General features: G+C 35.2%; 2 protein-coding genes across 2 annotated transcripts in view; one reads left to right on the top strand and one right to left on the bottom strand.

The window, feature by feature from the left end:
- Nucleotides 1–6,570, top strand: part of srcin1b (SRC kinase signaling inhibitor 1b) — a 51,485-nt gene extending 44,915 nt beyond the window's left edge. Inside the window, exon 19 of the mRNA XM_084102500.1 lies at nucleotides 1–6,570. Coding sequence (XP_083958626.1) covers nucleotides 1–138 — 138 coding nt within the window. The 3' untranslated portion in view covers nucleotides 139–6,570.
- The window catches only part of fmnl1b (formin-like 1b), a 23,562-nt gene continuing 12,323 nt past the window's right edge, over nucleotides 6,569–17,807 (bottom strand). The window contains exons 11-27 of the mRNA XM_084102496.1: nucleotides 17,527–17,601; nucleotides 15,953–16,063; nucleotides 15,656–15,805; nucleotides 15,056–15,157; nucleotides 14,756–14,975; nucleotides 14,245–14,397; nucleotides 13,955–14,079; nucleotides 12,573–12,775; nucleotides 12,046–12,280; nucleotides 11,794–11,862; nucleotides 11,629–11,709; nucleotides 11,112–11,241; nucleotides 10,092–10,255; nucleotides 9,884–9,985; nucleotides 9,089–9,190; nucleotides 8,889–9,003; nucleotides 6,569–7,231 (exon numbers count right to left, since the gene is read on the bottom strand). Coding sequence (XP_083958622.1) covers nucleotides 7,131–7,231; nucleotides 8,889–9,003; nucleotides 9,089–9,190; nucleotides 9,884–9,985; nucleotides 10,092–10,255; nucleotides 11,112–11,241; nucleotides 11,629–11,709; nucleotides 11,794–11,862; nucleotides 12,046–12,280; nucleotides 12,573–12,775; nucleotides 13,955–14,079; nucleotides 14,245–14,397; nucleotides 14,756–14,975; nucleotides 15,056–15,157; nucleotides 15,656–15,805; nucleotides 15,953–16,063; nucleotides 17,527–17,601 — 2,238 coding nt within the window. The 3' untranslated portion in view covers nucleotides 6,569–7,130. The remainder of the gene's footprint in view (nucleotides 7,232–8,888; nucleotides 9,004–9,088; nucleotides 9,191–9,883; nucleotides 9,986–10,091; nucleotides 10,256–11,111; nucleotides 11,242–11,628; nucleotides 11,710–11,793; nucleotides 11,863–12,045; nucleotides 12,281–12,572; nucleotides 12,776–13,954; nucleotides 14,080–14,244; nucleotides 14,398–14,755; nucleotides 14,976–15,055; nucleotides 15,158–15,655; nucleotides 15,806–15,952; nucleotides 16,064–17,526; nucleotides 17,602–17,807) is intronic.

Consider the following 17,807-nt stretch of genomic DNA (forward strand, 5'->3'; position numbering starts at 1 on the left):
TCTATCAGAGCAACTCGCAAAGTCAGCGTTCCCAAAAATCCATCCCGAAAGAACGAGAGGAGAGAGAGAGATTGCATGCAAACCCTGAGGGAAGGAAGTGAAAAACGGGATGGAAAGACAGAGAAAAGGATGAGATAAGTTTCTCTCCTCCATCTTCTGCTATCTCTCTCTCACTAGACTATTAGCGAACTGTAAACTGTAAGTTACCCAGCCTTCTGCAGTCGCTTTAATTCACTTCAGGGGGAAATTAATGTCTCCAAAATGAAAATAGTGAATCTTTTAATTGGAAGTGACATGACTGTAAGATAAGATGATTTACAGACTAGCCGGTTAAAGGAACAGATCACCTAAAAATGCTAATTGTCATTTTCTCATCATGTCGTGCATGACTTTCTTTCTTTTGTCGCAGGACAAAAATGTTTATAAGCTGTTGTTTTAAAGGTAATTTTCTTTTCTTTTTTTTAGAAAACCACTCCATAAAAGCATGAGAAATGTAGTCCATACAAGAAGAAAGCAAGTCAAACAGGTTTGGCTGTATAAGAGTTCTCATTTTTATGTGAATTTCACACAGAAAGAGAGAGGTTGTGTTTGTCTGCGATTCCTCTGTGTGATTGGATGGATTCCTGTCCATGTGTTGTTGTCACGGATACCTGTCACCAAGAAGTGTTTCTAAGGCACAGACTGAGGGAATTAAACATGGGATGAGGCAAACAGCCGCTCTATATGCCAATTCTCATCACACCGTCAGATGCCGACAGACGAAGACTGAAACTTCGTCGGGTTTTGTCGGATCAGTTTGTTAACCCTGTTGGTGTTTGTCTGCGTTCGTTTTCAAACATGTTCAATCGGCGAAACAGTGTGAATTGGCCTTATAGCAACCAGTCTGTGATTCCTGCATTCCACACATTTTATAAACTGCGACTGCTCACTTGGTTAGATTTAATTCATCTAAATAACAGGAAGGTTTATAGAACGGTATGCTATCATACTGTAGCTCAAACAGCATGGCACTATATAGAAACACCAAGGTCATGATTCCCAGGGAATGCATGAACTGATAAAAAAAGTGTCTACCACAAGCATAAATGTAATGGAATAGTGTATACTGATTATGCTTATGGATGTGATCCAAGTTTGACTCTCAATATGAAAACTGGCACAAAAAAAAGCTGAAACTCTTTTTCATCAGTCAAAATGAGTGCATTGCATTATGGGATGTACTGTAGAATTCCATGCTTTATATTATTTACATACTGTACACAGTATACTTGGTGCCAGTGTTATTTTAGTATTATTTATATACTATTATATTTTTAATGAGCTTTTATTTTTATATTTTTGGTATTCATTTTAATTATAGTTTAAGTCATTTAATATGTATTAGTTTTTGTTTCAATTAATGGAAAGATTTTTAATAGTTTTAGTGTTAGATATACAACATCGCTTGGTGCATACTAAAATAACAAATACAGTAAGTGGTATGGTAGTATGCCATTATCAAACATACCCTATATTATAGTCATGCCAGGCTTTAAACTTTGTGAATTCAGTAAATGCACATAGAACTGTGTTAAATCAGTAGTTTGTGATTTGTTGACTTGTAGTACTTGGGCCGCATTTACAGATCCGTTGTCAGGCTTACATCTTCTTTTAAAAGTGACCCAAATCCAATATCTGCATTTGCACTATACACTTGGCGAAACAACCCAAGGTAGGCGTACTGACCTGGAAAAGCTTAGGCTGAAAAGGAAGTAAAAACGGTGCAATTTGCAATAGACGAAATGATAATACAAGCTCTCTTGAGCTAAAGGCTCAAAAGACATCAAACTTCAGCATTACTCCACTGGGCTGAGCCTTCGTCCTCCATTGCGCCATTGAAAAGAGTCATGTGATATTTGTGCCGGATTTTGGAGGAATAAATCGGATTTGGGTCACATAAACAAAGTAATGTAAATGCGGCCTTGATGTACTTACTTTAAACTAGATAATACTGACTGAATTGCTCCTTTATTTTGTTGCAGCGAGCGAGTGATTAAAACGCTGCTAAGACAGCAATACTGCACAAGACTTTGTTTGTCCTCTAAAGGCAGCGTTCACATTAGTTTGATTCTAATCCCCTTCATTATTGGCCTGTAATCTTGGCCTGAGTGTGTGTGTGCAGGCAGCTGTCTTCATTAGCGCCGACAGCAGATCAGTCTCGTGTGTGTGTTCAGTGCAGTAAAGCACTGCGGTCTCGGCCTCAACTGGACACGGTTCGCAGTCATCAGTCAATGACCAACAGCTCCGGCTTTGTTCCCAGGCAAAGATCTGGCTAATTTGGCAACGGCACAAACTGCGGCAGGCCGCCCTCTCCCGGGGAGAGTCTTCGCTCGGGCTTAATGGGAGGTCTGTGCCGTGAATCGGACAACAGACTGTCTGGACGCTCGCTCTGTTGACCATTCTGGCTCAGTGAGGGCGAACACAGAAGGCTGTGAAGAAGGGAATATTTATTCTTGAAAGGTCAAATTGTTTGTTGACCCTGAGCGGAAAGAAATGTTTGTTTGTGCCATTTTCAGTGGTATGTGTGTCTCTGGAGTTTTGAAGGACCTCGCTGTAGATGTTTAATAAGGTGGATGGAATCGTGCACTTGCTTGTAGAGACGCTCGCAGTGCAGCTTTCGCTGAGTGCCCTTAAACTAACCGAGCGCTGTGGGGAGCAGTGATGTGGAAAAATTATTCAGCCTGATTTTCTAAGCTGAGTTGGTGCTTCTGAGCTTAGCTTGCTCATTTGTTAGCAAATACTTTGTGTACATATATTCCAAAGCTGCTCTGGTAAATAATTATTTTATCAGAGAGAGAGAGAGAAACAAAGGATTAAAAAAGTGCCACATGGTGAGAGAAATAAATAGTCATTCACAAAGATTTCCAGCTAATTTGTCAGGCCACAGTGAAAGCAAGCACAAATGCAGTGTGATGTCACTCAACCACAGCCAATCAGAATATATGTGATGTTGAGTGTACAGTTGGAATGGAATTTTGGACCAATGAGATTTCGTTATGGGTGTGGCTTTTTTTGTGGTGGTTGCAGCTAGTAAAAATGCTCAAATTAAAATCATTTCAGCTTCTTTTTTTTATATCATCAGCCTAGGTAGGTTGAATTTGGTTGCTCTTCTGTTGGTGGCATAGTTCAGAAAATATCTCTCTTCCCTTCACCATATTTCAAATCAAAATCTGAATAATAATGTGATTACAGACAAGGAGTATCTACTTGTTTTCTGAGCACACTGATATATCTTATACTTCAATCTTGTACGTCAGTGTTATTTTAGTATTATTTATATACTAGTATAGTATTTGATTTAGCTTTATTTTTATATTTTCCTTTCTAACGTTTTAGTGATTGTATGTGCTTATGTTTTATATTTCTATTTAGCTTTATTTTTATTTTAGTTTTAGTTTTACTTCAACTTATTTTATTTCAATTAGTTGCCAAGACAAGGTATTTTCATTTAAGTTTATCATCTAATATTTATATTTTATTTGATATCTGCTTTATTTCATTTAACACATTTTTAATAGTTTTAGTGTATTAGTGTAAAAGTTCAATGTGTTCAGCGCAAGTCCATTTATTTGGCTGAATAAGTATTAAGCTACTTTGATAACCTCAAAATAATCTTTTAATATTGACTATCACAGAAACTATGAAGAAAGACTGCCTCCTAGTGACCATTGTATGTATGACAAAAATGAGGAAGGCAAAATCACTCGTCTCTCTCAGCCTATGCATTGTAAACGTTTAGTGGACACAGAAAGATTGCACTGGAAATGACAATGTATTGATTATTTCTTTCTTTTCTCTTCTTTTATCCACTCACCTGTCCTAACTTGCTTGTATTTTATCCCCAGTCCATCCTTTCCTGACCTCTTCTCATTATGCTGAGGTTATAAGTCTCTGTATCTATATATGTTGTATATACAACACAAGCCCTGTATCTATTCCTTTAGTCAGAGAGTCATACAATTCTTCCTTTATAAGTAAAGCTAGTTATGACATTTTTTAGATTAGTTGAAATAAAAGCAAGTGAATAGGAATTTAATTCAATTTAGGATAATGAACAAGAATTGACTTTATCCAACACAGTCAGTTTTTGTTTTCATAAAGGAAGGATTTCATTTTTGGTCAAACCTCCATTTCCTTTTCTGTCTCACGGCCTCAGATTGTCCTAGCATTGCCAATCATTTTTTTTTGTACTGGCATGTTGACTATCAGCCTCCAAGTATTGCCCTGAGTGGTCCTACATTGCCCCCCTTTTACCCTGAGATCTGATCCTATCCAAGGTGAACGCTTCATGGCGACGATGACCCTGGAAACCAGGGGAAGCACAGGTGACCTAAAGCATCTCCTCCGCTAAAGCAAGCACAACACATCAGTACTGAAGAGCTTTGACCAAGGTACGAGTCCAATTGTAATTTTATAGTTAAAAAAAGCTGGTCGTATGATTACAAATAAGAGCCAGCATATGTACACTGAATAAACAATGTAAACTATATGGTATACTAAACATGAAGCAGTTACAATCCACTAATGTAAACAAACTTATGGTAATATACAGTAATTGTGAAACAATTTAGGGTGAATCTCATGAAAACATGCCCGTATCATATTTGATCCCAAAACTTAAGAATTAAGCTTCTTTCAGGACTATTAACACCTTCTTTTTAGCACTATTGAAATGTTTTGTATTTATTTTATGCCATTTTAGCATAATTTCACCCCAAAATGCATCCTCATTACTGTAATGCATTTTGAACACCTTTTATTTTTGAGTTTTTTGGTAATTCCCATAATTTTAAATGTTTATTTTTATATTAGATGCACATTATTGCTACGTATATAAAACATATAAGCATGTTTTAATGATATAAAAACCTCATGTCAAAAGTTTAAGGAAAATTTGATTTATGACCCCTTTAAGCAAAATAATAATTATTATTTTGGGGTTAAATATGACTACGAAATTATTGTTCATGACAGGTTTCATGAGATTCGCCCTTTAACTGATGTGTAGTTGGGTCAGTTTTAGATATTAGCTTAAGTGCAAATCAGAACTATCAAATTAATCTTAGTAGACTTGACTTTCTATAAAGAAAACACTCTATTCAACTAAAAAATAAATGTTACCTTACAGTTAAATACAGTAGTTAACATCTTCAAGCTATTGACAAGATAATTGGTGAATATTTATCAAGAATAAGCTAGATATTTTATATAAGATTAACTTTTGTATTTTTATACTAAAAAGGGAGAATGTGTAAAGATTACTAAGATAACGTGAGGTACATGCCTTATCCAAAATTCATATTGTATGAGTTCTTGAAAAGCGTACGATGAAGAATGAAACCTGCAATCTTAATACTTTATGAATCAAATCAGTTTTCTGTGTGTTTCCCCCAGTGGATTTGAAGTGTGAGAGCAAAAAATAAGCATTATATTTTGTTATTTGACAGCATATTTAAATGTATGCGTGAAGCACTTTGTGTGTCACTGGGACATATTCGCAACGTTGTCGTATGATGAGTAACCAGTTGACGGTGAATATTAAATTGCTATAGACTGTTTAGATCAATATTCCAATAAATCGAAATTACATTCATATTTGATGAATGCCAAGGGTTTGTAAAAACAACTGCCTCACTGCCATTGTTTCTCCATTTTCTGCTTAGTACAGTATGTGTGTGTGTATATATATTTATATATATTATATACACACACACACACACATATATATATATATATATATATTTAAAAGATGCTATAGTTTGGCTTGGTGGTCGTGTCCATCAGATGCCTAATACATACCTCATTACTTTCTTTTTCGTGTCTTAAAATGACTTCACTGAAGTAGAATAGACCCAAACTCTGATGCGACACACATCCGAGCACCATATGCTGTGTTAACACACTGATAAATGTGCAAAATACATGTACAAAACAACAGAAGAACTGTGTAACTGTATATAAACTGTATGATCATGGATATGTTCATTTAGGGTATTTTTTGTAAACTTTTTTTTTCTACCAAAAGATTTTGAGAGTTCTGAACTGCATGTAGATAGTTATCTTCTCAAAGTCTGCATGCAGAATCCTCTCTCTGTAAGTTCTGTTTACAAGTGTAAGATAGATGGATTTCCGAATTAATCAAGAGACACTTTTTTTTTTAAAGAATAAAAATAGTTCTATGTGAGTAGACGGGTCAGTCAGATCCTTTTCACTGTTGTCTGATCTGTAACAAACCATTCAAGCATTCCAAACCGCTTTGGTGATTTAACATGTCTAAAAAAAAAGTAACCCCCATTTTTCATTAATGCAACATATAGAATGTATATAAATCTATCGACAACTACTTGTGATAAAACAATAACAAAGTGTGAATGCAATGTTGACCAATAGAAATATATCTATATGGAAATGTTATAATGCAAAAGTTGTTTTAATGTTGAAAAAACCTCGTCTGGTTCTGTATGTACAAGAGACTGTTGGTTTTGAATGTTCTCGTGCTGTTTTTGTGACTATTAAAGTGAATATCTTCTACTATAGACTTCTGTGTTAATTGTTATCCAGAAATGCTGTACTTTTTATGTGTAAATGCCAGTTTTCCAGTATAAAATCTTTTATTATGCAATACATAGTGCACGTAGAAAGAAAAAGACAAAAGAAAAATATATATATACACATACTAGACGAAGCTAGTTTTCAGTAGTTGGTACAGTGTACAGTAAGCGTTTCAAGAATACATCATGTATATCGCTATATAAAGTGTCTAAATGTAGCTGAAAATCCATTTGTTCAAGGGTTAATCTTACAAAACCTTTCAAGAATTTGCCATATTTCACCCCAAAATCAATATAAGGAATTCAGTTATAAGTCAAATTCTTTCAATTATATTATTCAAATAATAAATTTCTTATTTTTTTCTTTTAATTTTAGGCTAAATATGAAATATAAAATGCTCTTGACAGGTTCCGTGTGTTCTCCCTAAAAGTTGAACTTAATTTAGAGCTTGATGTAGCTGTTTAAATGTTTCTTGTAAACTGTGTTTGGCTTCATTAGTTGTGTCCGTTCCTCTGGGAATCCTTCGAGCTGCGTGTGTTTCACAGAGAGATGTCTGACGACACGAGAAGCTGCTGAGCCGGTTTCCATTTGGCACTTCGCCTAACTCCGTCTGCTCTGATATACGGCTGGTTCCTCAAATCTGCACACACACACACGAATGCAAATACCTGCAGTCAGAATCCTCCCCTGATGAAGATCTCAGAAGATTTTTTAAAAGAAAGGGAAACATCAGATCTACAAGGCGGAGCTGAGGGAGGCAGTTGCAGGAAGTTCAGTGTTACAGAAGAGCAAAGCTGACATGGATAGCAGTGTCTAGATGAAGAGCGATACCTTCAGAGACAGAAGAGAGAAAGCAAGAGACGGTTATAAAGAAGTCCCATCACAGAGCAGACGAGAGGAACGCTTCCCAGAACGGGCCGTAAATGGCACCGCCTGCAGAGCTGGGAACACGCAGATGTTAGAGGAAGCCAGAAATAAGACAAATTGAACTAAATACACAATATGCTCTGAATATCAAAAGCAGAGAGATAGAGTGACGGAAATAACTGACAAAATGACGAGTGAAGAGAGAATTAGACTAGGCAAAGAATCCCAAGACACTACGAGGAACGAAGAACAAACGCTCTGTGTTCAATTCTTGTGAATATATCTGCTTAAACTGATCGTTCTGGACAAATTTAATTCTATATCAGTGTACAGTTAGGTATATTTATATTTACATCTATAATAATTACATTATTTTTATAGTATAAATGGGTGTTTAAACACGTATATATTAAAATAATTGATTAAAAATATATTTACATTTCTGAATCTTGTATCTTGAATCATGTATATTGTATAAATGTCTTTCAAAATATAGTTTATAAATATATTTAAATTTCTATAGTATACATGGGTCTTTTCAAATGTATATAAACAATGTATTTGTAAATGTAAATGTATTTATTAAAATGAATATATATCATCATATTTATACATTATAAATATATTTAATATTATAATTGTATAGTACTGTATATAGGAGTATGTATACACGTATATTATATAAATGTTGAAATATACAGTATTTATAGTAAATATATTTACATTTGTATAATATATATATTAGTCTTTAACAATCTATATTATATAAATATAATTACATTTTTTATAGTTTTTAATACTACATTATAAACTCAAAATATATACATAATTATATTTATATATAGAATAAATGGGTCTTTATACAAATGTAAATATTTTTCAATAATTTTGTATAAATTTATATTGTAAAATATACAATATACATGTAAATAAAAGATATTTTTCTATAAATAACCATTTATACTATACCAATTTTAATTATAAATGTGCATGATATATATATATATATATATAGTGTGTGTGTGTGTGTGTGTGTATTATGCACATTTATAAGTAAAAAAAATATATATTCTATGCATCATTATAGTACTGTGCATAAAATTATGGCTGTCAATATAATCATTCTTTGTAGCAAATTACCATTCTTTAAAAAGCAGAAAGAAACAGCAGAATTTCAAATTTAGTAAACTGGGATTTTATTTTGTTGTTTAAAATATTTTATTTTTTCCCTGAACTTTTCTGGGACCACCTACTTTGAGCACACGAACCTGGTGTAAAGGTACAGTGTCAGGTTTTATTTGCGCCATTTATAATAAAACCCCTAAGAATGAGTGGTAAAATCACTCATCCTTACTGTAATACTCAAAGTTAGGGCAGTGGTTTTATCCACCCACAGCAAGTTGACATTTGAACCCTGACCCCAGACTGACCTGTGATGATGTCCTCGATGGCTCCGTCTTTGCCCTCTCGCACGAGCGGTGTCATCTGCCGGCGCTTCAGCTCTGCGATCAGATCCACCTGTGGCAATCGTGGAGGCGCTGGCATCTGTGGACATCAACAGACCGGTAAGATGTCTTTATATCTCACCTCTTGTTCTCAAGTATTTCGGTCTCTCTCTATCAGGCATTACCTTATGACTCACTGATGTGATGGAAGGGTCAGAGATGGATAAACATACGCTGTCATCATTCTCAGAGGATTTCTTCCGCTGTTCGTTCTCCTGTTCGGCCAGCTATAGAGAAGGAAAGATTCATCAGTAAATCAACACGCTGGAGGACAACAACATCAACACTGGCTAATATTGTGCTACAACCCCTTACTCTACAGAAGAGGAGTCTTATCCATTTTTATTTATTAATACTTATTTAAGAAAAATGGCGAGGAACTGCGATTAATGAATGAATGAATGAATGGTCCAAAAAGTACTAATGAAGTTTAAGGTAATTAATTCAGCTGACACTTCAAATGCAAACAGCACTTGAAAAAGGGAGTCTGTATCAAATACTGTTTAATGACTACTTTATGTATAGTAGTCATAACCATTATTTTATGTACAGGCGTACATTTTATGTCTAAGTTGCAATATCTAGCTACTGGGGTGCCTCAGGGCTCGGTGCTCGGACCACTTCTCTTCTTCATCTACTGTCATCATTAGGATCTGTTATATTTTCCAAAAATTGTAAATAAAACAATTATTGGAATATGTTTAAGAAGAAAATACTATTTCAGTCTTGCTACTTTAAAAATGTTTAATTCATTGTGTACTTTTTGCATTTCTTTGTAATTATTTGTGAAATTTACAAGCAATTTACTGAGTGAAAATAGTTCAATCCTTCACCTTCAGTGTATCTTTGTGGTTTTAATCTCTCATAACTGGTATGATATATGCTGATGTGATAGTAGCACTCTGTAATAATTTCATCACCTTATATGCTTTAATGAACCTGGCGAAAACAGGGAAGAACACAGAAGGGGGTGTGGTTTTGGGATTCTCTCCGAAATACTCCACCACTGAGTGATACATCTCCTGTAGAGAGACAAACAGAGCTGATCAAGCAATTATTCATTACTCTGTCTTCTGATTTCAAATGAAATATGATTTCTATGTAGCACAGGACTGAATTCATCTCCACCTGTGCAGTTTTGCTGTCTTTAACAATAGTGTCCAGCACACTGCCATTATTGGACATGAAGTTTGTGAGGACAGTGCTGTCTTTCTGTTGGTGGAACTCCTTGCGGATCACCTCCATTCCCTTCTCCAGAGATTGCACATCTGCAAGGATGCTGTCCAGAGAGACTGAGAGAAAGATGCATTAACATACAGGTCAGCCTATATACTGTATATATGAAAGTTTGTTCATTAGCTTTCATTTTGCAGATGCTTTAAGCAATTTGGGATTTAAACATACAACCTTTAGGTCACCAGCCCAAATTTTTAGCTTTGATCATTACTTCAAATTGAAAATATACATAATATTTCAAAAGTTTGGAATAAATAAGATTTTCTCATGTTTTTGAATCATCCTGTGATGTGATGATGTGTATGTCCTGAGCATCAAATCAGCATTTTAGATTTTTTTCTGAAGGATCATGTGACACTGAAGACTGGAGTAATGAAAATTAGCTTTGATCACAGGAATAAATTTAAGCAATAAGCCCCGCGAAGCCGTGTTTTACAGTGGATTTAGAACAGCTAAGGGGCGTTGTTAGGCACAACGCGGCTCAACCAATCAGAATCAAGGACTGGAACTATCCGTTTTATAATACATTTTAAAATATATTCAAATAGAACATTTTTATTTTTAATTGTAACTGTATTTCCCAATATTACTGTTTAACTGTATTTTTGATTAAAAAAAATAATGCATCCTTAGTGAGCATAAGAGGCTTCTTTCGAAAATATTTACTTGGTGTATTCCTTTACTTCATTTATTGTAGTCATTTTGTCTAAAAAATCTAAAAGTTTGACATTTTGGACATTCAGATTTTGTTTAAGCAACTAAATCCCCCAGCATCCCCTTGAAGAAGTGGTTAAAGTCATTTGAGGACAGTTGCTGCAGTGGTCTACATCATCATACATCACCTAGAGCTGGACTGGAGAGTTGATGTGTGTGTGTGTGTGTGTGTGTGTGTGTGTGTGTGTGAACACTCACCCAGCGCAGCTTTGTCCAGAAAGTGTAGTTCAGTGTGAAAGTTGTGCAGCTGAGGGTATTTTTCTCGTATGATGCTGACGATGAAATGCAGGAGTGTCTGTTTTCTATCTGTGGATTTCATGTCCAGAAGCTGAAAGTGTGAGAAATGTGTGATAAATTAATAAACGTTCCCACTTGGCATGAACTGATCAAATATATACCTTGAATGCAAGAATGTAATGTAAATAGCCAAGTTTCAGTCAAATCCTTTTTTTTCAGTGTGTACTTGTAAATAAAATTAGCTATTTATTTAATTTGAATAATCACTTATATATCCAAAAAATACAATTAATTGTTAAAAAGAGGTATTTATTTTACCCTGACACAAAATGATCTAAATGAACTAAAACTATATGAAAGCACAATATGTGAATTATCTATTGGAAAGACTGTTGGAAGTGACACTAATAAACTAAAACTTTTAATCTGCTTTATATGCCAATAATCTCAAAATGGCCAGCTGTCGACATTTTCTCACCAAATCCAGACTTTGGAGTCGAAATCCATATGCTGATCCTCTCTTCCCACTGTTCATGTAATTCCCAAACGCAAGAATGATCTAGAAAACAGAGATATATCAGTTTTCTTTTCATTACAAATATTATATTTGAAATAATCTCACATGACAATTGATTCTCTTTACCTCTAGAATCTTCTTCATTTTGCTGGAGGATTTGATAGACATGGAAGCAGCGATGATGGCATTTAATTGCTACAAAATAAGGTAAAGAAAGCAAATAGATTTAGATGTTATGTTGACTTAAAGAACACTGAAAAAAAAAGGCATTTTCAAGTAGAAGGACTGAAATAATATTTTCTTACAAAACGTACTCCACTAGTCTTTCCTTACAACTGCGAAAAAATAAGTTTCAGTGTATATTGCATATATACTCACAGGTTTTAATAGCAGGATGCTATCGCTGAAGTTTCCCATGAATGTTAGCGTGCTGATTCTCTGTGACAGCCGTGGGATTTTGCTGAAGGCCACCATGAATCTGTCCTCCTCTGAGAGCTCCAGCAGGGGGCGTCCTTCACTCTCGAACTTATTGATCAACTTCAGCTCATAATCAGACGGGATGAAACGCTCCAGCAGCTCCAGGAAATCTGAGTTTAGCAAATCAAGATTATACCTGCACACACAGAGAGAGGGGCAGGGTTAGTTTGGTTTGTGTGACGTGAAAGAAAAGAAACGTATTATTACACTGTAAAAAAAAAAAAGTTGCTGCCTTTAATTTAAGTACAATCAACTTGGATGTTTAAGTCATTTCAGCTTAAATTACATTAAACTGACTTAAAAAATGAGTTGAATCTTGTATAAATCTAACTTATTTTGATGAGTTAAAGCAATGTAAAAATGTATGTTGTCATAACTTATTGATGATATAATTTTTGTGATGAAGTGATTGTGGGTGTTGAACGTACGTCTGGATCGCAGTGCAGATCTGAGCGGTGCTCATGCCTCCTTTGCGCAGTGTGATGGCGAGGTTTTTGGCCCTGTTGGGCTCCAGTAGTGAGATTTTACTAGATGATTTTTGAGCCACTTTCACCTTCAGAGTGCCGACATTCACAGGAGCAGACTGAGCTTTAGTTTTAAACAACTCCTCAAAGACGTCCATATTCAACTCCTTCAGAGACAGGAAGAGGACAAAGACATGGACATCTTTAATCCTTCACTTCAAATCAATTCTGATGATAAATGTTTAGATAATTCGGCTTATGAGTCGATAAATGTTGAGATAAAATGGCTTATGAGTACTCCTAAAACATTCAGCATTTTTAATTGAAATAAAATTTAAGAATTATGTTTCATTTAAAAAAATATTTTATATTGAATTATAATAATTAAAAATATATTTCAAGAAAAAAAAATTAAATTGATGAACATTAAAAACTAAATCATTCCATTTTTAAATATATTTCATAATAAAATATATTTTAAATAATAATAAAAAAAACATGAGGGAAAAAGCAGCAAATGTATAGCATCTCTATTTGCAGGTGGCCCTCTTTCATGCATTTCTATAAGCCCAGTTAGAAACACACGCACACTTATTTTATATTAAAATTGAATTGATAGAGATTAAAACAATTATATACTGTATATATATATCTCACTAATTAAAACTTATTTCAAGATAAGTTAACGTATTTCTTAGAATTCTATTTTCAATGTGGCCCTTTTTCATGCATTTCTATGAGCCAAGTTAGAAACACGCATACAAATCGGGAAGGACTACCCCAAAAAAATGTTTTTATTACAATAAAAATGATTTAAAAAAAACATATATATATTATATAAAATTATTTTAAAAAGTATTACTCAAATGTAAAAAAAATATATTTTATATTCAAATATTTTATAAATAATTCAAATATATATGAAAGTGAAAGTGAAAGTGACACGTGATGGCCAAGTATGGTAACCCATACTTGGAATTTGACCTCTGCATTTAACCCATCCAAGTTAATGCACACACATTAGGAGCAGAGTAGTGAGTAGTTAACACACACACACTGCAAACGTGGATACACACACCCAGAGCAGCGGGCAGCCTTTGTGTGGCGCCCGGGGAGCGATTAGGGGTTAGGTGCCTTGCTTAAGGGCACCTCAGTCATTTCCCACCGGTTCTGGAATCGAACCAGCAACCTTTGGGTTACCAGTCCAACTCCCTAACCACTAGGCCATGACTGCCCCATAATATATACTGTACTTTTAAGAAGAAAAAATCAACAAGCAGTAAAGTTTCTTACAACTCTATTTTTATGCATTTCTGTGAGCCGAGTTAGAAACACACTGAACTGACCCCAAGCACACTTTCGTCGTCCAGCTCTGTGAAGACCGTGCCAGCCACCTGTTCCTCCTGTAGAGCCTGCCAGTTAAGCAATGGCATACGATACTTTGTCTTGATTGGTTTCTTACCTTTTACACCTTACATACACACACACACACACACACACACACACACACACACACACACACAGACAGGGGAAGACAAACACTTTCAGTGTTTTTTGCACAGCTCCACTTTTCATTGAAAATCATTTAGAATCTCATCATTTTTGTACTGTACATGACTGTCATCATTTCTCTCACCTGTCTTTACGGATCCTGCCCTTCCAGGTGACGGTGAAGGGGGCGGAGCTTCACTCATAGGGGGCGGGGGAGGAGGCGGAGGAGGGGCGGGGACAGGAGGAGGGGGCGGAGATTGCATCACAGGAGAGGCCTTCATTTCTGTTGTACTCTTATCTTGGGATTAAAAGAGAAATGTTTTATTTATTATTTACAGAAATATGTTACAGTGCTTATCTTTGCATTTATCATTTATTATTTGCATCAAACATATTATATTATGTTATATTATATTATGTATGAATTTAGTTCACTGATTAGGCTCGATTTTTCCTATTTTAGAATAGCCAAAAAAATAATATATATATATATATATATATAAATGTTGTATAATTTTCAGGGTTTAATCTGTTATTATAATAAAGTTATAATACATTAATAAATAAGATAAACTATAATTAGAATTGAATATAATAGAATGTAATTAGAATAAGTGATAATATAATTACAGCACTGGTTATGTGTATATCTTCACCTGTTGTGTTAGCGACAGGTATAATGTGTAAATCCAGACAGCCAGATTGGGATTTCTCCATGCGGATCAGACCTCGATCCACTAGAACCTGAAGCTTCTTCTCCAGCTGAGAGTGCTGTCTGTCTCTCTCTCTCTCCTGCTCCTTCTCACTCTGTGTCTCTCTCTCTTTCTCCTTCTGCTGCAGCTGAGAGACCTGAGCGTGCGCCTCCTTCAGACTGCCCTGAAAACACACACCCCAAAGCTACACAGGCTGGAAACACGAGGAAAAGTGAGTGTGTGTGTATCAGTATAGTGTGTTACCTTCAGAAGCTCCACCTCTTTCATACTCTCTATGAGTCGTTTCTCGAGTTCAGACGTCTTCTCCACAGCTTCACTCTCACACTGCTGCAGTCTAGTATTTAGCTAACATACACAACAAAATGTTGTATTCTTGCAATTTATGATAAATAACCATACTTAGTATATTTATACGTTGTACTTAGCTTTGTACTCTCTCTCGATAATGAATTTATCTACTTTATCTCAGTGTTTGATTCAAAGCGGGCAGAATGCTAGATCTAACGAGCCGTAACTGTAAAAAATAACCGCCAATTTTACCATTCCGGTCAAATATTACGCTGCAAAAACATCAATAATAGCTTTAAGTTGTCAGTGCTGGCAAATGACCATGGTATAAGTGGGATAATCCACAGCTAGCTGTGCATTAAACCATTTTAATGCACCTCTTCTTCGCACTGGGCGGTTCCAGTCATGAATTAAAAGCTAGCTGTGGATTATCCCTTTTTATTGTTGTAGTCCACTGTTTTTTTTGTTTTGTTTTGTTATTATTGATTCAAAAAGCAGATATATGTGCATTTGACTATCAAACATATTTATATCAGTAGAGGTGTGTGTGTGTACCTGTGTGTTTTGTTCTTGTTGCTCCTCTAGATGTTCCATTATTGTATTTTTGGCCTCGGCGTCTTCTAGCATCGCTCCAACATCAAACACGTTATCCAGGTACGCTTGAACCTGCTTCTGCAGCCTCTCACTCTCAGTGACGTTTAACCTCTACACACACACACACACACACACACACACAGACATTATATGTAGCACTATAAATGTCTTTAGTATCACTTTTGATCAATGTAATGCATCCGTGTTGAATAAAAGACTGTAAAAAATCACAGTCATCCCAAGCTTTTAGTTGCTCACCTCTAGATAGCTGTCTATTCCCAGTTGTGTAAACTCATACTGTAAATACACTCTGAAGTTCATGTCCTCCACTGAGTGCACTACAATGTTGATAAACTGCATACAAGCCACCTAAAGGTAAAAAAGGAAACATATATATTGATCAGTTTCCACACACGGATGATCCTACATTAAAAGGTCAGAACAGGAAAAACCTTAATCTATGTCTAGAAACCCAATGCATTATGTACAGACCCTTTCCAAAAAAATTGGAATATCATGGAAAAGTTTATTTATTTCCATAATTCCATTCAGAACGTTAAACTTCCATAGATTATAGATTCAGGGCCCACAACTATTTAGTATTTAGTTGTTTATTTGTACATAATTTGGGCTTCCAGCTCATAAAACCCACGAAAACAGGATTTCAAAAAATGAGAATATTACATGAAATCACACAGTAATTACACAGTGATACCATGGTCATTGAACCAGGCTTTGGTTCTTTTGGCAGTGTGGGCAGGTGCAAATCCTGCTGGGAAATGAAGGAAGCATGAAGTGCTCTGAAAATGTCCTGGTAGACGGCTGCGTTGAGTGGACAGCACAGTGGACCAACACCAGCCGATGACATATGGCTCCCCAAACCAACACAGACTGTGGAAACTTCACACTGGACTTCAAGCATCTTGGATTGTGTGCCTCTCCATTCTTCCTCCAGACTCTGGGACCTTGGTTTCCAAATGAGATGCAAAATTTGCTCTCATCAGAAAAGAGGACTTTGGTCCACTGTGCTTTATTAAATCCAGAGTCAACGCAGCCGTCTACCAGGACATTTTCAGAGCACTTCATGCTTCCTTCATTTTCCAGCAGGATTTGCACCTGCCCACACTACCAAAATAACCAAAACCTGGTTCAATGACCATGGTATCACTGTGTAATTACTGTGCGATTTCATGTAATATTCAAATTTTTTGAAATCCTGTTTTCGTGGGTTTTATGAGCTGGAAGCCCAAATTATGTACAAATAAACAACGAAATACTTGAAATCGTTTAAGTTGTGGGCCCTGAATCTATAATCTATGGAAGTTTAACGTTTTGAATGGAATTATGGAAATAAATAAACTTTTCCATGATATTCAAATTTTTTGGAAAGGGTCTGTATGTTATGTACCGTATGTCCTCTGATATTAGTATTGGGAATTTGAAATACATATAGAAAATGGGTAACATTCACAATAAGGTTTCATTGGTTAACATTAGTTAACATAAACTACTAACAAGTGAACAATATTTAGCATTTATTACTTTTAGTTAATGTTCATCTAAGCATTTAACACTTTTGTAAGGTCAAAAGTTGTATCCGTTAACATTAGTTAATGCACTGTGAACATTTAGTCAACGATCTATAAATTTAGATCGTAAATTTAGAAATGTATAAAGTTCATAAATTTATTCGTAAATTCATAAAACCATATACATTATATTAATATGGTATATACAGAGATGTTGAACTAAATACCTTAGTGTAAGAATCTTATTAAATAGGAAAATTGATAGAGAAAAATATCATGCAATTAAGACGTCTGTGTCCTCACCATGAAATCCATGTTGCTGTCTTCATTTCTGAAATATTCCATTAGCTTTTCGAATCTGTTTTTCTCTCCAGACACCTACACACACACACACACACACACACACACTTGTCTCAGCGGGGATTGTTAACTGTACGTGAATTTACTGTAGCCTATGTTACTTTTGATTCAATTGTCTGCTAGCAAGTAATTGAGCATGAAGTAATAATGCCACTAAATAAAAGTAAAAGGATTCAAAAGAACCGACTGTGACATTTTTAGAAAATGTGGTTACACACTTTTCA

This window comes from Abramis brama (assembly GCF_963993115.1).
Source record: "Abramis brama genome assembly, chromosome: 24".
In the NCBI taxonomy this organism is placed as follows: Eukaryota; Metazoa; Chordata; class Actinopteri; order Cypriniformes; family Leuciscidae; genus Abramis; species Abramis brama.